Genomic DNA, 21,956 nt, shown 5'->3' with positions numbered 1-21,956 from the left:
ATTCTTTTTGCTTCCTACTGAATAAACAAGGACCAGTTTTTCTCCTTTTTATTTCCATAGGCTTCGTACTAACCATATAACTGCCGATTACAAAAAATTGAGTGAAATCAGAAGACTCAGTTTTCTAATTGAGGCTGGGCTTTTGTTTTCTAGATCCTAAAAATGGCTCTACCCTTCAAGAGAAACTGAAGTCCTTCAAAGCCGCACTGATTGCCCTTTATCTCTTCGTGTTTGTAGTTCTCACACCTATCATTGGGATAGTGGCAGGTACAGTATTCGAGAGTTCTGAAACCCAGCAGCGCATCGTGTGTGTTAGTTACTCTAGAAGCAAAAGCAGCGTTTGGCCTTTGGTGTGTGGAAGATTCATCAGGTGAACCTCATAGGACAAATTGTCCCTCAACTTTATTAAATGAAAAGACAGAGTCTTCGAAGTTGTTAAGCGAAGACATAGAAAAAATGAAGTGGAATAGAAAAATTAAAGATTAAGGTAGAAATATAGCTGTAGAAAGAATTGACATTTTCAAACATATATTATCATCTGAAGTCCTATATACATCTAGTGGTGGGTCACCAATTCCATGATAAGTGTCCTTGTTGCCCGTGTTAAATTATGAACATGATTACTGACATTAACAATGCCTAAAATATAAAAACAAGCCAGGTGAGATAAAGTTCCTCTACTGCTGGTAGTGAGGGCAAAAAGGGATATTCTCCTAAGTATTTTAAAAGAAAATAATGGTCTATACTTCTTGAATATCTTTAAAGTGTATATGGTTACCTGTTTCATAAACGCATTTAAAAAGATATCTCTAAAAATAACCTAGTAGTATCCTCTCAAAGGACACATCAGACCACTGTACTTGGGCTCCGACATGATGCTTTCCAGGTGTATGCGTGTCTTTGCAGCGTCTGACCAGAACTGGGGATTGATCTGAGGGCTGTCCCAGGGGCGGCTTGCATACAACTCAGTCAGACCTGTGAGTGTCAGTCCCCTCAGTAGCATTTTTGATGTGCTTGCTTGGCGTCTGAGTGTATACGCCTTGCAGCTCTCCTTTCCGGATGACTGGCAAAATGGACATATGCTCTAATAAGAGATAGGCTGGGAGTATGACATTTTTATGTGCATATTAATCAGCTGAACAAGAAATTGCTCCTAAGCACAAAGCCAAACCTCCTCAGCTAAGAGGCAATCTTAAAGGAATATTCCAAAACAAAGCAAAATTCTGCTAAAAAAGAAATGGTGACAAAACAACCACAAGGGTAACAGTAGCTATCATTTTGAGCACTTGCTGTGTTCAGACATGGGGCTCTACCCTTGTCACAGGTCATCCAGATACACCTTTCAGGTCAGCCCTGTGCAGACACGCGCCCATGCTCATTGTCCACAGAAGGAAACGGAGACTTCAGTAGTGGAGCGGGAGTTTCCCACCCATGACACTGGACTCCCAACCTGGGCGGTCTGCTATCTCCCAGTGTAACTGGGTTTTTAGCACAAAATATGCTTGAACAATTAAAAAACAGAGTTGCCATAATTTTAGCTAGGAAAATATGTTCCACAGGTAAAGATCAGCTTCTATTTTGGCCATTAAAAACAAAAGAAAAAAGAAAAACCAACCAGGACAAACTAAACCAGTAAGCCAATCAAACCAAACACAGCCATCTAAGTAGAAAAAGCTGATAAATGTGTCATGAAATTAACTTCCTGATGCACTGAGGTTCTCTCTACATTGTTTATGTACATGTTTTCTGTAGTTTGAAAGGCGTAACTGAAAGATGTTTTATTGTTTGTGATGATTAGCTATACGGCAGTTACAGTTTGGGTGAATTTCATCACCCTTATATAAACCATGGTCTGCAGAGCCCGCCCAGGAATGCAACTTCTTTCTAATAAGCTCTGCAGAATATCTGTCAAGAATGTGGGGTTCCAACCAAGTTCAAAATCTCCGACCTATTAGAAAATACTATCATGTCAGCACATCTGTTTTAGGGTTGACAGTGATTGATCTGAAGTGGTTTCGTTTACTAAAACTACAGCAGGTATCCACGAAGACTGACAAGAAGTTAAAAATGTTCAAATCAAGTAAGTTCGTGTTAGCACCCGAATTCATCCCAAGTTGAAATAGATCTTACTGTGTCCATCACACTTGAATAATAAACAACTGACAGTCCACTTACAACTTTAATTAGGTAGTAAATCAGAATATTTTCCAGAAAAGGAACTAAAATTCAGTGCATAATCACTACTTGCTATCAAAAAGTTGCAATTATAGAAAAAAAATCCCTAAAATGATAATAATCACTTTGTTTTGGCAAGTGTGAGCTGGTGGGTAAAGTGAAATGTTGTACATAAAAAGTCTACTTAAACCTAAATGTCATATTCATAGAAACATGTTTCTAAATTATAAAATCTACTTCATATGCTGCCTCTTCCTAAAGGAGCTACTGGATTGCTGGTGTAGTATAACAACGCGATTATGTCTCTGGACAATAAAATATAATTTAGTATTAGTCTATATAAATTGTTACTGAAATACTGAAGATTCTTCAGCTCAAAATAACACAGACTTTTATAGGAGAAGATACTGCCGACACGACAGAGTACTTGTGATCTATAGAACCAAACATAACTCTCTTCCCAGGTCCTTGCTCAAGCTGTAAAACTTGCTTCTGTTCAAATGTGACAAAGTCAAAAAATACCGTCTGTCCAATGATGGTGGAAGAAATAAATATTTGAAAATAGAAACTCTGGCATTCTTTACCTAGGTTTATGAAACAGAGTTAAACATTTTTTAATGGAAGTAAGGACAACATTGGTTTTCATTCAGAATTTGGGAAAATAAGCACTGTTGTGTTTTTCAATCTATAAATAAAATGTTACCTTTGTTGTCAATTCACGTTGAAACTGATGTCAAATAAAAACCCTTGATCATATGGACCTTTTGTTAAATCAGGTCTCTCTTTTATACTATGAAAAAGGACTACTTTGCCAATATAAAATAGAAATTGATTCTAGTATAAGTAAAATTATATGGTTGAACAATCAGATCAATTTTCCTAGTAAAATAAAGCACAGAAATTACTGTACTCATTGCAATACCAAACCTCCCCTCAATTTTTACATTATATAATATTAATTGCCCCAGTAATCAATCTTGTAAAAATGGATACATAAATCATGGATAATGAATCCAAAATCTTAAAAATAACAAAAAAGCTAAAACTTATCAAATGTTTTTTATGTGCCAGGAATTATTCTAAGCACTTCACATATATTATTTCACTTAATTATTTAAATACTGACTATTATTCCATTTATACAGAGGTGAAATAGAAGCATTGACAGATTAACTTGCTCACGATATAATTTATAAAGGGAAGAGCAAGAATTCCTAACCCAGGTAGTTCTAATCCAGAGCCTGTATTCTTCATTTTTTAAAATTTTTATTTATTTCTTTTTAGAGAGAGGGGAAGGGAGGGAGAAAGAAAGGGAGAGAAACATCCATGCGAGAGAGAAACATCGATCAGTTGCCTCTCATGCGTCTCCAGCTCCCTAACTGGGGACTGAACTTGCAGCCCAGGCATGTGCCCTGACCAGGAATCCAACCAGCAACCTTTCTTTTTGCGGTACGACTCCCAACCAGCTGAGCCATACCAGTCAGGGAAGAACATGGATTCTTAACTCAGAAAAAGAATAACCAATATAAAAGGAAAAAATTTAAGGAACAACTTTGAGTTTCATTCAGTCTTTCTGAGAGTTACTTGAACAGTGTTTTATATTTAGTAGGTGCTTAATAAATCAATCAATCACATAATTGATGAATGCATGGATGAGACTGTCAACCCCCAAATTGCTCCCACATTTAATGAACGTGATGAGATCCTACTAAGAAATCTTTTTGCCCAATTTGTTGATACATTAAGAAGTATAAAATAATGAACACTTAAAATGGTCTCTGTTGTGGATCACATCAAAATATAGTCACATGCATTTTATTAATTCAAATAAACTAATTTTCAAGAGAATGTAACTAGGGACCCATAGTAAAATGTGTTTTTTAAAACTGGGATTTAATTGCATATATAGTTTAATACTTATTCTTAATATAATATTGTCTACAATAGCAACCACCATCAATGGCTTCTTTCACTAAAGGTGGTAAATGTGCCCTGGCTGGCGTAGCTCAGTGGATTGAGCACGGACTGCGAACCAAAGCATTGCAGGTTCGATTCCCAGTCAGGGCGCATGCCTGGGTTGCAGGCCACGGCCCCCTGCAACTGCACATTGATGTTTCTCTCTCTCTCTCTCTTTCTCCCTCCCTTCCCCTCTAAAAATAAATAAATAAAATCTTTTAAAAAAGTTGGTAAATGTTTCCTCTGCAAGACACTTAAATTTGAGTCGAAGTTTAGTATGCGTCATCTGTGTGCTCTGGGATTTACATGCCTCATCTCACTCACTCTCAGCACCGCTGTTGAGACAGGTGCTGCTTGCAGATCTCTGAGGGAACCTAAGAGGGAGGAGATGAAGAACTTGCCCAGGGTACTCCAGCTAACAGTGAGGAGCAGAGCTAGGTTCCACAGTCAGGCAGCTTGACCTGGGCCAACACCACAGTCTCAAGTATGTCACAGGCACCCCGACCTAAGGGTAGAAACTAAATGTTTCTTTTTTCATATGTGATCTCATTAATTCTTAAAATCCCATAAAGCTGGTACTATTGCTGTATCATTTTTACTCAGAAAACTGACAGTTCAGAAAAGGCTGATTATGTAGATGTATTTTTCAAATACAAGTATATGAAGTTATTCTTATTATTGCTTAATAATGGTGAAGTATAAAACTTTATACATTTAAACAAATATGAATAAGAGACTGATGTCTATGTAGATAAAAGGTATAAATAATGGAGGTAGAGATATGAAAAGATAACAAAATCTTAACTGTCACTGGTTAGAAGTAAAATAGTGTTTAAAGTTTTCTCTAATGTGTATAATTATGTATTATTTTTATCTGGAAAGTTAATGTTTATTCCTTTTGTTTTTTTAAACTGTAAATATATTGTTCTAGATGCTTTCAGAAGGATAGTTAGCTTGTTTAGAGAGTGTATATCTACTTGGAAATATATATCAGCAGCTTTGTATGTCCCAAATCACTTAATGGAACTTTTTTCTTCAGGAAATAATTATTCACAAGATTGTTTATCAAAACACTGAATATATTAGTGAGAACAGAAACAAACTAATGTAAGGGGTTTGTTAAATAAATTGGGTAGATCCATATATGGAATACAATGCAGTTCTTAAAATTCTTTCTATAAAACAATTCTAAATACTATGCAAAGTCTTTATAATATAGTATTAATTTAGAGCACTTTCCAGATTGCATGTAACCTTGCTCTTATAGTAATAATGTGGCAGTGAAAGCAGAGAGACATAGTTGACATACGTACTCCGAACTGTGAGCATTTAACTTGGGATGAAGGTTTTAATCGTAAATTATATTTCCTTATTATTCATCTTTTCTAAACTTTCTACTATGGACCTGTATTTCATAGTAGGCAAAGAGGAATCTTATAAAAATAATACTTTCTAAAGTAAGAATATTATTTGCCTAATGTTTTGCTCCCCCAGCTATAAATTAGACCTATGTAGACTGAGCGTGACAGTTCTCTGCCAGCTAAGGGTAGGGCGAGGAAGGAGAAACACACAATTTACTCATACAGTGGATAACACCCATACTTCTGCTTTTACTACTTATTTTGTCACCGCCGCCATTTGTCTTGATAATAACTAACATATTCAACATGTTGACTTCTGATACTCTGTTCAACATTATCTCATTTTATCCTAACAACAGACCCTGCCACAGTGCACTTCATAGACTGTAGGATCTCTCTTACTGGGAAAATCAAATGCAATGGTCCAAAAGATTCTCTCTCTCTCTTTTTTTGTAAAGATTTTACTTACTTATTTTTAGAGAGAAGGGAAGGGAGGGAGAAAGAGAAGGAGAGAAACATCGATGTGTGCTTGCCTGTCATGCTCACCCTTTTGGGGACCTGGCCTGCAACCCAGGCATGTGCCCTGACTAGGAATCAAACCAGCGACCTTTTGATTTGCAGTCAATCCACTGAGACACACCAGCCAGGGCTCAAAAAGATTCTTATAAACAGGACTTGGGGAAGAATGGCTTAATCCTGGAATAACGTCTAATGTAAAGTGTGAAGAGGAGGCTGTCACTCTCTCAGCAATGTGCCTACTGTGGTTCGTACACTGTCTATTTAAAATAAATACCTGATTTAGGTTAGCATTCATGTTAGAATGGAATGGAAAGGCATGATTCAGAATGGAATGATACAGAAAGCATGTAAGGAGGCAGGTAGGTATATGCGTTTAAGGAGACAGATCATGACTCTGCTTGTTTTTGCTTCAATATGCAGCTCAGCTCCTAAAGTGGGAATGGAAGAATTGCACAGTTGGTTCCATTAATATCAATGATACTCCTCAGCATCTCAATGGGAAAGGAAATGATAGTGAAGAAATAAAATTTCGAGAAGTTGTCACAGAAAACATGAACAAAATGGAGAAGAGAATCGAGTATATTTCAGATGCGCAAGCCAATCTCATAGATTCAGAGCGTTTCCAAAACTTCAGTGTGATGACTGATCAAAGATTTAATGATGTTCTTGTCCAGCTGAGTACTGTGGTTTCCTCTGCCCAGGAACATGGAAAGGAAATAGATGAAATCTCCAAGTCATTAATAAGTCTGAATACCACATTGCTTGCTTTGCAGCTCAGTATTGAAACACTGAATGGCAAAGTCCAAGAGAGTAAAACTAAACAACAAGAGGTAAGAGCTTTTGTATTAGAAGGTCACAAGTTGACATTGAATTCATTCAGATCCTATCTCCTCTGACAAACAGGAGAACAAACATTGTAATTTGTGTTTGAACATCATCCTACCTACCCTGATTCTTTTGGTAATCTTACCAGAAGGTCTCAAGCACATTTACCTAGTTCCTTTTCTGGACTCCCAGCAAAATAAATATATATTTTCATCCCCCGCCATTGGATATAGTCTCTCTTAAGGTATTTCCTATGAAAAACAAACATATGACTAAAACTTTACTACTTTTGAAAAATAATATTTATATTATAAAATGTGTAAGATCTGAGATTATAAGTAATGTGAAGCCTATCAAATTTCCATCATTACCTTTAAAAGCTGGCATCTTTGTAGTACGTTTTACTGGATGACCCATTCTTAATGAGCAAAGCAAAGATTAATTAATTAGAAAGCAAAGGGAAGCCTCTAAAGTTACAACATCAGATGAAAACTGACTGAATTATTAACTAGACAATAGACTAAACAGGTTAATAAAGAATATCCTACAAGTTTATTATTTGTAAGGTGCAGTTACTCAGAACTTTTGAATTTTTACTTGGTCCTTGTCTTAAGGTGTCAGAAGACAACGGCATTGCTATCTAAATATGGGGACTCTGTGAACCTCATTCCAAAACCAGCCTTAATGTTCTGTTTTTCTTCCACATCATGTTTTCCCAAACCTGACTGTTGATGTGTCCTACATGGTTAATGAGCATCTAAGCCTACCACGTAGTATCGGGATATCAGGGGCCTGGGCCATGAACCAGTTCAAGACAATGCGAAAAGTAGAAACTGTCACAGGACTGAAGAGCACAGGAGACAGAGGAAAATAACATGTCAGTGTTTGGAGTTAAAGTGATTAAGTTGGAGGGGAAGGGAGAGAGAAATATTACTTTATGTAAGAACAGGATCAGAGAAGCAGTGAGACAAGTGAAGAGGGAGACAGTATAGAACAAGGACATGTTTGATTCTGGCCCCAATCCAGCAGAGTCTACTGAATATTTATGAACCCACATAAATGAGGAGTCGAAACCCAATTGGAAACGTGGTAATGAACGGCAGTGATCAAAATCTGGTGATCGGGGAACTGTTGGAGCCTGCATAGATTGCACTTGTTTTTCGGAGCAGAGGGATGTGTTCTGCAAACATTTGTGTTCACTCTTCATGTTGCCCATATCGTGTGGAAGGAAACATGCTGGGCAGTCAGGGCAGGAGGAGGGAGAGGGCAGAGGTCCCCTAATCTAGAATAGGGCTCCGGGAGAGGGAAGGCACGGGGTGGGCAGTGCATACCAAAAGCCTCCGGGTGTGAGTAAGTGCCTTCAAACAGGCTGATCTGGGTAAACGTTCACTTCTGGTCAAAGGTTTCACACCCTCACTGCCTTGACCCTCTCACCTCGTCTTGTCCCCTCCAGTCAGGGGAAGTGTAGTGTTCACTTTGTACCCCGATTAAGCAACAGATGTACTACTGGTTCATTTCTATGTGCAGATGGGAAATGAGACTCTATCAACTGTGAAACATAGAACTACTTAGAAAAACATAAGTCATACCATGAAACCAGAACAAGCACTAAACTGTAGCACCAAGAAACAGAAAACATTGCCAGGGTACATGAAAAGGTTTGGTACATCTAAAAGGGAAAGGCCAATACCCAAAGCAAAACCAAGCAAAGGACTTGAAAGAAAAAATAGCCAAGAAAAATACCATCAAAAAGTTTGACTTGGTAATTAACCTTATCATAGTTCGAAAACCAAATGGAGTAACAAGTATTATGTGTCTACTCTTACTCTGCAAACTTCAATATGTTGATGGTGCCTAGCATTTGGGTTCAAAAAGTAGGCACTAGTGTACAATTAGTAAGATTTTAAAGTGGCACTTATGTATTTGGAAGGCAGTGTGAGAGTACTGAACAAAAATTGTAATATTTAGTCCTTTGGTCAGATTCACTTCAAGGAAGCTGTCCTATAGACATACTATGTTTACTATGTAGACATATGTATAAAACGGTGCTCATTATAGCATTATTTAAAGTTGTAAAATATGCGCAGCTCAAAACTATCAAAAGGAATCAAATTATAAAAACATATGCAGTATACACCCACTAAATTATTAAAAATAAGGTAGGCTCTAAGTGTTTTGATAGGTAAATATATTATTTTTATGCTTAAAATGAATTTACTTAGTATTTAAATAAATACCTTTGGCATTTGGGAGGGGCCAAAGAACTAGACAAATGACCCACATCATTCCACAGACTCGTCCATGCTGGGCACTTGTGCCCAGGAGTAGATCCAGGTTTTGAGGGGCAATCCTTAAGAAAAAATAATGCAAAATTATAAGCAGAAAATTAGGCTCAAAAGTAAATACTTAGACTAAGGGAAAAAGCAAACATTTTAACTTTTAAAAATTGAAAAATATCATAAACATTATAAAATGGAGAAATATTACATAATATTTTAATTATTTGCCTGGCATGCCACTACCATATTTTTTTTCTATTTCATGTTTTGTAATTGAATTTATTGGTATAACATTGGTTTGCAAAACCATACGGGTTTCAAGTACACGACAACTCACCAAACTCATTAAAACGTCATTGGCACACTGCATCATGTGATCATGTGCCCATCACCCCCAAGCAAACTCTCCCCCCTCTTTGCCCACCTCCACCTAGTCCCCTTCCCTCTTTCTCTCTGGCTCTCATACAATTGTCTGTGTCTGTGTGCCATGTATACATGTTTTATGGCTAATCCTTTCACCTCCTTTCATCCAGTCCCCCTTCCACCTCTGACAGCTGTCAGTCTGTTCCATGTTGTGTTCATGCCAGCGTTTCTGTTCCGTTTGTCAGTTTATTTTGTTCATTAGACTTCACATGTGAATGAGATAATATGCTATTTGTCTTCCTCTGACTGGCTTATTCCACTTAGCATAATAATCTCCAGGTCAAACCATGCTGTTGCAAAAGGTAAGATTTTCTTATTTTTTTTAGGGCCTACTGGTATTCCATTGTGTAAATGCACCACAGCCTTTTTATCCACTCATTTACTGCTGGGCACTTGGGCTATTTCCAGATCTTGGCTATTGTAAACAACGCTGCTATGAACATAGGGGTGCCTGTATTCTTTCAAATTAGTGTTTCGGGATTATTTGGGCATATTCCTAGAAGTGGATTCACTGGGTCAAAAGGCAGTTCTGTTTTTAATTTTGTGAGGAAACTCCACACTGTTTTTCAGAGTGATTGCTTCAGTCTGCATCCCCACTAACAGTGCACTAGGGTTCCCTTTTCTCCACATTCTCTCGAGCCCTTGTTTGTAGACCTATTAATGATATCTCATTGTGGTTTTAATTTTCATCTTTTTCATGGCTAGTGACGCTGAGCATTTATTCATATGTCTACTGGCCATCTGTATGTCTTCTTCGGAGACTGTCTATTCGGGTCTTTTGCCCCCTTTTTAATTGGATTGTTTGTCTTCTGGTGTTGAGTTGTGTGTGTTCTGTGTATGCTGGGAATTAACCCCTTATCAGATGTATCACAGGTGAGTATGTTCTCCCACATGGTGGGTTCCCTTCTCATTTTGTTGATGCTTTCTTTTGCTGTGCAGAAGCTTTTCAGCTCAATGTAGTCCCATTTGTTTATTTTTTTTCCTTTGTTTCCCTTGCCCTAGGAGATATATCAGCAAAAATATTGCCACAAGAGGTGTCTGATATTTTACTGCCTATGTTTTCTTCTAGGATTTTTATGGTTTTGTGACTTACATTTTAAGTCTTTTATTCCCTCTGAGTTTATTCTTGTGTAAGGTATAAATTGGTGATCTAGTTTTCATTTTTTTTGCATGTACCTGTCTGATTTTCCTGACACCATTTACTGAAGGGACTATTTTTACTTCATTATATTCCCTCACCTCCTTTGTCAAATATTAATTGACCATAAAGTTGTAGGTTTCTTTCTGGTCTCTCTGTTCTGTTCCATTGGTCTATATGCTGTTCTTATGCCAGTACCGCACTGTTTTTATTATAATGGCCTTGTATTAATAGTTTGATATCAAGTATTGTGTATTCTTAATATATTATAGAGGAAAAATTTAAAACATGACCCAGATCAAACAAGTGGGGTATTTCTTGTTCACAGTCTCTCCATATATGTATGCAGGTATAAAAATGTACACAAAATACATATAATTATAATTGAAAACAAACAATAAAACCTCAAATACAGAGGCAATAAAAATTAAAAGATATTGTTAATGTGCTAGTTGAGATTGTATTGAATATGAAAAGCTATCCTGAATGTCAGTTACCACTGAGAAATATGGCATTCAACACTTTTATTGCTGTAAAACAGTGTAATATTTAAATCTACCAAATTCACAGAACTGGAATAGTATGTTTCTACTATTAGTATAATATACAAAGTTTTACATAAGATGAATTAGAAACAATACAAGTTTTTAAAAATGTATTAGCGTTTTGACACCTTTATATTTGGGAATAGAAGAATACGTTACATATATTCAACTAATTGATAGGGGGCACCACAGAGGATGTGAAATTTCAGCCATTCAGTCAGAGACGAAATGCTTCAAAACCAAAGAATTACTATCTTAAACAGTTCTTTAATTTTTGTATTCTTTTCCCATAATATTCTTGTAACAGTATGTGGGTTTTTTTAATGTGGATTTCAGGGTTTTTTAAAGCTACATATTTCATAAATAATTGTGTAACAAAAATTGCGATGCTTGTCTATGTTTCACAGGCGTTGAGTGAATTAGAAGAGCGTGTGTACAATGTGTCAGCAGAAATTATGTCTATGAAAGAAAAATATGCATACTTGGAACAAGAAATAAAAGGGGAAGTGAAAATATTGAATAACATCACTAATGACCTCAGGCTGAAAGACTGGGAACATTCTCAGACACTGAAAAATATCACTTTAATTCAAGGTAAAATATCTTTTCATTCTTCCAGAAAATGACATATGAAAAGGTACTGATATACACTGAGATTTGGTCTTCTAGATCCTGTGACTTAAAATAGTTTTGAGCATATATTTACTACAATTACCCAGAGGAAGAATCTTCAGATCATATTAAGACACTGTGTGATAACAGTATCCTGGTGTTCTCTTAACAGAAAGTGAAATTTCTTTTAATGTCTAATAAGTCATTAATCCAAGTATCCCGTATTGCTAAAGACCAAAAGAGATTTTCTGTAAGTTGCAAAGTTCTCTACCTGTTAAAAAAAATCAAGCTTGTTAATTCTCCTTTCCAAAACTTCCAGATTCTTTCTTATATTTTACACTATTTTATTATTAATTCAAAAAGACTTTGAGCTCTCCTAAACAAATGAATTTGTCAAATACTTCTGTATTGTTTGTGAAACAAGTTGAATTGAATATTACTGATTTTCGAATGAATACATATACCGTATATATTTCACACTAGCTTCTAGTTCCTTATATTTTTAGTATTTTCCATACTTACTTTCAACCTTTGGCATCCTTTTGTTTAGGGTTGTCTCTTGTAAAGAACAAGTTTCAGAAAAGTGTATATAGTACATTTTCTTTACAGTGCCCACAATTTAGTAAAATTAAATAATATATATTTACAGATATATACATTATAATAAGAATGATTGTTTTTAAAATGCAAGGAAATGAGGTACACAAAATTCATATTAATGTTGATCTCTGAAAAGAAAGCAGATGAATGAGACCTGGGGGTACCTAGGTAGATACCTATTTTGGGGGTTGTGATGTGGAAGGTATGTTCTCTCTGTTACTGTGCTTTATAGCTTACTTATGGCGAACACATTATACGTATTCTTTAATTATTACATTAAAACAGATGAGAAAGACAAATTTGAACTAATCAGCTTCTTGCTAACAATTAGACAGCTCCACATTAGGTTTCAAATAAAGATCCCAAACTTTACCGATCCAAAACCAAACACTTGAGCACCTCACACCCATCTACCCTCAAATCTGTCACTACCCCAATCTTACCTGTTAATTGTATCACTGTCTAATTTGTTACTCACTCCATCTTGAAAGCTATCTTTGACCTTTGTCTTTCTCTCAGTCTCTACAACTAATCCATCTATGAGTCCTGTTAACTCTTCTTGCCTATGATATTTATAATAAAACTCATTTCATTATCTCCTCTACTACTATTCTCATTTAAGCACCTGCATTCCAGTTTAATGTAATACATCAACTTCCCAATTGTTCTCCCTGATTCTACTTTTCATCCATTCTACATAATGCAGAGCAAAAGGATGCTATGGAAAATATGATTAGGTTTCTTCTCTCTCGAGCTTAAGACCCTCTGATATCTTCCTATCAGGTGTGGAAGAAAATCTAGACTCCTGCTGAGTCTGGTATCCAGCCACTTACTTGCCCTCATTTTCCAGTTTGCCCTTGGCAAACCCTCTGTCTAGCTTGGACATCTGAAAGAATGACGGCGTTGCTGTCCAGCGTGTGCAGTAGAGCCCTTCTGTCTGTCTTGAGATGTTCTTCTCTTACATCTCTAGTCCTTCCTCGCTCCACTCAAAGTCATCCTTTTAGAGACCGTTTTTCCCTCTCCCATTCTCATTCTTCTCTCCGTCTCTCTATCATCATTTGCTTTAACTTCCTCACAGCACTTACTGCTGCAGGGAATGGTTTCCCATGTTCAGTTGCTTATTTGTTTACATATGTCTTCCCCAATGGAATGTGAGCTCCAGGGAGGTGGGTCTCGTCAACGCTGGACTACCTGTCCACACACGGGCCCTGTTAGAGCACCTGATATGTAGTAGGTGAGCAATTACATATGTGTTGAATGAAGAAGGGAAGCCAGGACTTTAATTTCTTCTTATTCTTAGTACTTTCTTGTCAAGTTACCCTTTGTAATGGGCAGTATTATCCCTCCAGGTTTCCAGGAAGAAAATGTAATTGTTTTCATTCTTTCTCCCAAGGCTATCATTAGTTCTTATATTTCATGGTCTCTGTCCCCTTGTCACTTCTTTATAGTCACGTGTAGGCTATTTTTATCACTGCTCTGCCCAACTATGGAAATAGTCTCCCGATCATTTCCTGCTTCAGCCTTTCCCGCTACAATCCTTTCTTCATTCTTCTTAGAATGCAGTGTTCCTGAAAGGAAACCCTAGATTGCAAAAAGCATTTCATTGCCTCCTTATGACACATGTACTTCTCTTGCTGGCACTCATGGTTTCTTAACTATTTTTGAATGTCTCATGTCCTTCCTTTTCCCTTTCTGATACAAAATATTTCAGCTGATTTTACTGTGATTCTAACATACCCAACACTTTTTACGTCCTGCCTCAGGTATTTTTCCTTCACTTGAAATAATACCTTTCCTCTTCTACTAGTATCTAAAAATACCTATCATTCAATGTCCATCTCATGTGGGGCCTCTTACATGAAGCCTTCTCTGGTTCCACCACAGTAATATTCCGACGGACATTTATATCCTCCTTTATATTGAACACTAAGTATTTTTTTTTCCACAGGAGAATTCTTAATATGGTTGTCATATCTAAAAGTATCTAATAATATCTTCTAGTGAAATGTTATATCTTTTTGGAAACATTAAGTTCCTTAAAATGAGGGACTATTTTTATATTATTATAGCATCTAGCCATAAAGTAAACTTTTAATAAATATTTATTAAACTGTAACCTGGGGAGACATATTGTATGAATTGAGTTCTTCATCACTTGTGGGTTGTAGGATCAGCATCATTACTTTCTATTCCTCCTCTTTATATTAATAGTTTCTGAATAACAGTAAAGATTAAAGAGAGAAAGCTATTTTAATACATTTCTCAGGTAATTTTAGTAACTATAGTTTGAAGGACTGAGTTGTTGAAACAGTAAAGCAGAGTTTGGTGAAGAAGGGGTGCAATGTGATTTAAAGAAACAAAGTTGGTGAACATTGAGGAAGAACATTAAGAGAAATAAAATATGATATGTCTCAGTGGTGAAAACGATAACATTATATTCATTTGGAAAATGTTTATTTTTCTAGTATCTATGTATATGATAGTAAAGAAGAAGAATAAGCAATCGATGATATTTAAATTTAGAGATTTGTGTGCAATTAATTATTGGACTTAAAAGTAGATTGTGTCTTTAGCCACTATAAATAAAAGTGTAATCATATAATCTCAGGAGTGGAAGGACAGATGTCAAAAATGAAGTCAATTAAGTTTGGAATAGCATCACCTAGGATGTCAGGAACTAAGAGTTCTAGCTCTGGTTTTACTCAGTTAGCTTTAAGACCTTGAACAATTCACTCTCTCTGACCTTCTATAAGTATGTTTGCCTAAAGTTTCTAAGGCCTCTTCCAGATTAAATATATCTAAGTCAGTAAGCATGAAAACTGGAAGAATACAAAAAAAAGGGGCAGGTTTAAGCAGTAAGAGCCTAGAAGATTTGGCAGATTTTTATGATCTAAATATGAGGTGAGATTGAGAACAAAACAAAAAAATTATGATCATAATGAGTAGGACATGATGCCTAGCTCTGGAAATGTAAGCAGATGTTGTTAGTGCTATGTCATCATCTGAGCATTTTAAATAAAAATATGCCCGGGTTTGCTTTGTACTAAACTGCATAATGTTAGTCTATGATATTTATGATTACTGAGTATTCTAAATCAGTATATATCTTGGGGCTATGTAGAAATCTGATTTGCTTTTTAAAAAATTACCATAGGGAAGGAGCTAAATAGTAGATTTTGTATGTGTGTTTTATAGAGGGATTTTTTCATGGAAAATTATTGCTATAGCATTTATGAATTATTCCTATAACTTCACAGTTAGGAGGTATTAAAGATGAAGAAAAAATTGTGTGAATTACTATGGCTTTTTGAACTAGAGCAAATCGTATGTTTTGACCATTATTAATCTAGTTTCCTTTGACATACATTAGCAATGGAGCTGACTGGTAGCATTCTTTCCATTTCGTGCTCACAGGTGGTTAGTGATATGGTCGTGAAACGGAATTGTGAGAGGCTAACTAGTAACTGGAAACAAAGAAGGTGACTACAATGGACTCTTCAGTTGTTATATCTCCTAATCTAGCTAAAATTTGTAAACAAACAGCTCTAACCAGTGAGACTAAAGATAGTTGTGTATTGTCCTTGGGCTGTGTGTGTGGCTGAACCACAGCAGTTGAAAGTGTCTCTTTTAAAACATCACTATGCAATTATTCAATGATACATCCAAGTTTGTTTCTTCCTTTTGGAGCTGGAAAGAAAATTGTTTGCTGTAAATGTAGAGAATAATGTTTTCCCTGTGCACTCTGCGTAGAAGAGAGAATTCTAGTAGGATACCTTTAGGGCCTAAAGACATGCTCAGTACCATCATCCTGAAGAAGTGATCACATATCATGTATCTGTCTTGCTGGGCACATAAAATTCAAATGACTGAGTCGGTGTTGATCTAACTCAGTACTCAGAGACCCCTGAGAAATTGTGAGGCCAAGTAGTCAAAATTTTCCCTGTAACCCCTCCAACTTGTTTTAGAATATCTATATCTGTAAAATATTAAGTAGACTCCCTATTTAATATTTTACTTGAAAAAGGATTCCTTTCTTATTTTCACCTGTTTTCTATTCCCTGCATCTCTCCCACTTACCCAGAATTCTCTTTCATCTCATTCTCTTCAGTGTTCAAAGTACCCTTCAAATCCCACTCCCTCAATACAGCCTTTCACATTGCTACTCACGCTGATCTGAACCTAACAAATATCCGAGTTTGTCACCTTCAGCTCTAGTGTTTTGGCCGTCTGCTGTGTGTGCTTTAGTTTCCCTTGAGGGCATCGCTCATGAGTTGTACGTTTTTAGTCATACCTTTTGCACACAGCATCAAACTCAATACAGTAAAATCTGTCCAGTATGTGCACAACGCCCACATGGGTTTATGCCGATTTTGACTCGGTGTGTCTTCTCTGTCCTCAGTTCTGAGAACCCAGAAAAGTGCTAGGCACACATAAATAGGTGCACACAATGAGGCTGTCTAATTTAGGACAATTGAGGCTGTCTAATGTGAGTATATGACATTGCACTGCTCCATAGCAGGGTACGCCTCTATTGGGGAAGGTCGTACTTACTCTGCATTATTATGTAACAAATAAAAGGCTTTGAGTTTAGTTATACGGTTGTCTTAACAAATGACAGGCCCATTTTATCTGTGCTTTAAAACTATGATCAGTAATTGTAATTTATTTTTTAAAGGTCCCCCTGGACCCCCAGGTGAAAAAGGAGATAGAGGTTTCACCGGAGAAGCTGGCCCACAAGGCAGTCCAGGCCCAATAGGTATGGTAATGGGAACTATTTACGCAAACTTGCTCATGCACTGCGGGGCTCTGTAAGACCCATCTGTGTATGCGCGTAGGGGCAAGAGCTATTTGTTTCCCTGTGGGAAGTGTGTGTGCTGTGTGTGTCCATCAAGGGGCGTATTACCCGTCCCAGTAGCCTAATCACTCTCACGTGCTGAACGGAAGTGCTGACCCTGGAGGAAGTTATAGGCTTTAGCCAGAGTAACTGCGTGGGGCTGTTCACAAAGCACATAAACCTAGGGAGGAGTGCTGTCCATAGCACGGACAGCAGTCTGTATAAGGTGCGATCTAGCTTTACATCCCACGTGGAGGAGAATATGACAATCTTCTTCGTGTTGAATATGTTTGCAAGTAATCTGGTTTTTAAGATGCAAAAATTATGCATTAATGTAAGTCAGAGGCAAATTGGATTAGATTCCTTCTAGAGTCCTTAAGTGGAATTTGCCTAAACCTATGGAATCCAAATGTAAAGGCTGACTAGAATGCAGTTGACTTTCACCTTTGTTGTCAGACATTGTATTTTTACTTAGGGCAAAATTGTTTCCAATTATTTTCCCTGTCTATGGCTATAATCTTGAAAGCAATATTTTGAAAGGAGATAACAGAAGGCAGAAAAGGAGAAAGAGCAAAAAGTTTCTTTGCTCTCAAGAAAATTAAGAAGACAACGATGACATGATTGCCGTGTTCTTTTTGGCTAGGAATCAAATACCCCACATGCTTTTTGCAAACGGGGAGAATATTGCATGGTCTAATTATAACTGGAACGGTTTGTGCTGACAAAATTGTCTAAATACCATGTACTTTATCTCATTGTTCTGTCTTTTGATTACATAAAATGTTCTTCTTTCTGATCAATGTATTGACTAGCCCAGGTTACATCAGAAAAATATTTTTTAAAAATGAAAAGCATGGATTTTACAACTGCCTGACCTTTGTAGAATTGTGTTTTAAGAGCTAATATATCAAGTTTACATTAAAAAGTTTTAAAAATTATTTTCAAGAAAAAACGAGTATGTGTGTACTTCTATATGCATTTTGTGGGTAACCTTAAAAGTACTGCCAGGTAAGATTCTTTATTGAGAAAAGTCTTTCTAGTTGACAAGCATCCAGCAGATGTTAATAATGGTGCATTAATGTCATCAGCAGCTGACGTAACTGGTGTTATGTCAGCTGCCAGACCTGCTATTGTCAAAGGTCGTCAGCTCCTCCATGACTAAGTGCATTGTCAATGCTTGATAATTCAGCCATGGAAGTCCAGACTGGGCTTCGACCTGCCACGCAAAGCTTCACCTGGGAGCATCTTCGGCAGCTATTTCTGAATTATGGATGCATGACATATAAAGAGGGATTTAAAAGCTTTAGCTTTAGTTAATGCCATACAGGTGCCATTGTAAAGCTGCTTTGATTCTTGTAGTGAGGGTTTAGTCTGTTGCTGTCGGCACTGCTTATTTACATAAGCAGGCATTATCCAGGCCCTCGTCAAAGAAAGATTTTATTTGTTGGAGTGATAAGTTGACTCTTTTAGATGATTAGGTCACCCTTTGGTTTGGTGTACTGCAGCAAAATTATTCAAGTTTTCAGGAATCCCAATGGATTCCTCCTAATTAATTGCTGCATTCTATTTCAGTCTCTGCCAAATTGCCCAACTGCCCCATACTTAGAACTTGAATGAGGAAGTCATGAGTATGTGGTGGGCTGTCATGTTACTTCTACTTCCTGATTTGAGCAAATTCACCACCACCACCCTGCCATGCATCTAATTAAACCCTCTAAGCTCAGCTTGGTAAAGTCAAAGGCATTTAGACTCACAATGGTAATATGAAAATCTGAGAAACTTAAGTGGTTATCCTAGTGGTCTTAAATAATCAATGCCATCACAATTGTTACTCATGCACAAGGTGCATATTATGCTAAAGTATGCTTTATCTCAAAATAATATATTAGAAATTTATTTCAGAGTGTCATTTCCTTGGAATTATGCCAGGGAGAATGACCTATTGCCTTTTACTTGAAAGAATGTTAATCGAGCACTTTCCCTGTGCCTAGTGCTCTACAAGGCTACATGGATTCCATGCACAGAAATACAGAGTTTCTGCCTTCACAGAACTTACAGCACAATAAATAATTATATAAGGGTGACGGATGTCATCATTGAGGACTCTTGATCTCATCTGAGATCCCTTGGGGACCGCTTTTAGGGTTATTCCACCATGACAGAAATGCTTTGCAGAACACCTCCTTAGTTCCTGGTGTACTTTTGCTGCCTGTAGGCCTTAGTGGACTGTTTTTGCCCATGGTGGCATCACAGGGTAGCCTGACCTGTATGCACAGAAGGTACCACCTTCGTAAGCTTCCATGAGAAGACCCCTTTGATTGCAAAATTTTCACCATCCACTGGTGCTGTTAACTTTTCTTACATAGCTTGAATTTTCCACCATAGGAGCCAGGTCTCTGGAGAAGAACTAAACGATATCATAACTGTGAATATTGGACTGCAGGAGCTGTATTTTAGTAGTCTTCATGTTCACCCATGTCTTCATCCCATCCCACCCCTATTCCCAGGCTGACCTAGAAGGGCGTCTCCTCTGGCTTCCTCCGGGGCAGTGCTTGCTAAAACATACATTTGAGTGAGGAGTGTTGTGCCAGCAAATCCCAAAACATCACTGTTAACTATGTACATATTGTTAAATGAAACTAAATGTAGCACCTTTCACCAAGAGCTGGTAGAAATAATGACTGTATTACTATAAAGGAGGAGGAGGAGGGGAGGGGGAGGAGAAGAACCCACACAAAGCATTTGTCACATGGGAGGCACTTCTTCTAAGTGTTTTACATTAATTAGCTCTTTTACTCATCACATCAAACTCATGAAACAGGGACAAATAATGCACCATTTGACAGATGCACAGGGAAGTTAACTGGCTTGCCCAAGATTAAGCTGCAGCTGGTAAGTGGAAGAGCCAGGATTTGAACTCATATGGACAGGATTACAGAGTTCTTGTTCTTACCCAGTCTGCCAGACCCCAGAAAGAAGCCTACATGCAGAGCTGGGCACCCAGCATATGTCAGTAATGATTAGACCAGCCTTACCGAGGTGGCTGGACCACTCATCTGTTCCTGCTTCTGTAAAATGACAGATTCGAATTGGATGATGAGTTAGACCCCTGGAAGCCCTAACCTGCTTCACAGCTGAGGTTCTGTGTTTCCTGTGGATTAGAAGCAGGGGCCAGACCATTCCCCCTTGACACAGGTTATTGCAGAAAATCAGCTAATTGCCACCTGAAGGTCTCAGAGAATCTGGTCTCTTGGAATACAGTTCAAGAGTGGTGCTTATATTTAGGGGCCATGTTTCCAAACAGTGTTACATAAACTGTTCCCATAACTCTGTGGACTATCTAGAGTCTGCTTAAACATCTGCCATAATAAAGGTCTAATAGTTGAGTAATTTCTGGTATCACAGTGCTTCATTTACAGATTCTTTATTCACCTATTGAAAATGTGATGTGACCCCTGGTCAGACAGCTGTATTCTGAACGTACTCATTGATCCACCATTGGAGAGGCCCTTTCTGATCTCCCAAGGCATTCTGTTACATTTCCTTATTCTTCTAAAGTTTTAATTGCCATAATTACCTTCTACATTTATTTGTTAACTTTGTTACCATCTTTCTCCATACTGGAAGACTTATTTGGATAAGAACCCTTGTAACTCCAGGACTGTGTGTGGGCTGAAACAATGCGCTTGCCCAATATATTTTTCTTGCATCAATGGAGAAAATGGTAAAAAGGAGTGGCACCCTATAAGTGGGGAATGTTCTACGATAAAGAAATAAGCAAGTTCAGACTCAATATTTTTATTTGTGAATTTGAGGGGCAGACCCTAAGAACTGCAAATGCAAAGGTTTACCTGCCTTGCTTGGCTAAGGAAGAAGGGTATAAATACCAACCTGTCCGCTTGTTTTAAGAACTGATGTTAGGTCGTTATTTGGCTATATGCTGTGAAGTTCAGCCAGTATATACTACAAAGTGTGTACAACTATATATACATATATAAATACATATATACATATTATATATATCTGTACATATACAAAATAGCATATGTTGAGTAATTAAATTAAATGGAGATGTCCTGACTTTACCAATATTTCTAAACATAATTTATCATTTTATTGCTTTGGATATCTGTGTATTATCTGTTAGAATCCAAATTTTATACTAGATTGAATAATATTTCTTAACTCTTTAGGATAATGTACTTCTTAAACTGAATATCTCTTAGAGAACAGTTAGCTCAAATTTAGGTGTTTGTATGAATGAACCTTAAGAAAGTACTGTTAATGAGTTAAGTATATATAAGCCATAAAGCCTGCCTTCTGGAGCCTGAACCTAATGGCAACATATTAAAAGATTGACATTGGCAGAAGATGTGTAATCAATTTTTTATAATGCGTTTCCCAAGAAGTTATCTTGAAATTGGATTTCTAGAAACTAATAATGACACCTAAAATGACATTTTTACAATAATTTATTTCAAGCTACAGGACTTCAGAATAGAATATTTTATACCACAGGAAAATATTATTTGCTTTTATATGCAGTTTTCACAATTATTACAGCAATTTATGGTGCTAAAAAACAAGCTGTTTTTATTTAAGTATGTAAAACTGTGGTTTTGTATATGTATATAATATATACACAAAAATATATGTGTTGTTTGGGATCACAGTGAAATATGTGAAATC

At 37.0% G+C, this 21,956-nt stretch overlaps 1 protein-coding gene across 2 annotated transcripts in view; it reads left to right on the top strand.

Annotated features, from left to right (window-relative positions):
• MSR1 (macrophage scavenger receptor 1) overlaps positions 1 to 21,956 on the top strand; it is a 63,389-nt gene that overhangs the window by 10,666 nt on the left and 30,767 nt on the right. For both annotated transcript variants that reach the window (XM_036011675.1, XM_036011676.1), the window contains exons 3-6: positions 154 to 267; positions 6,432 to 6,841; positions 11,629 to 11,815; positions 17,109 to 17,189. In XM_036011675.1, coding sequence (XP_035867568.1) covers positions 154 to 267; positions 6,432 to 6,841; positions 11,629 to 11,815; positions 17,109 to 17,189 — 792 coding nt within the window. The remainder of the gene's footprint in view (positions 1 to 153; positions 268 to 6,431; positions 6,842 to 11,628; positions 11,816 to 17,108; positions 17,190 to 21,956) is intronic.

The sequence above is a fragment of the Phyllostomus discolor genome, chromosome 11 (genome assembly GCF_004126475.2).
Source record: "Phyllostomus discolor isolate MPI-MPIP mPhyDis1 chromosome 11, mPhyDis1.pri.v3, whole genome shotgun sequence".
In the NCBI taxonomy this organism is placed as follows: Eukaryota; Metazoa; Chordata; class Mammalia; order Chiroptera; family Phyllostomidae; genus Phyllostomus; species Phyllostomus discolor.
This window is presented reverse-complemented; position numbering and strand designations above follow the sequence as displayed.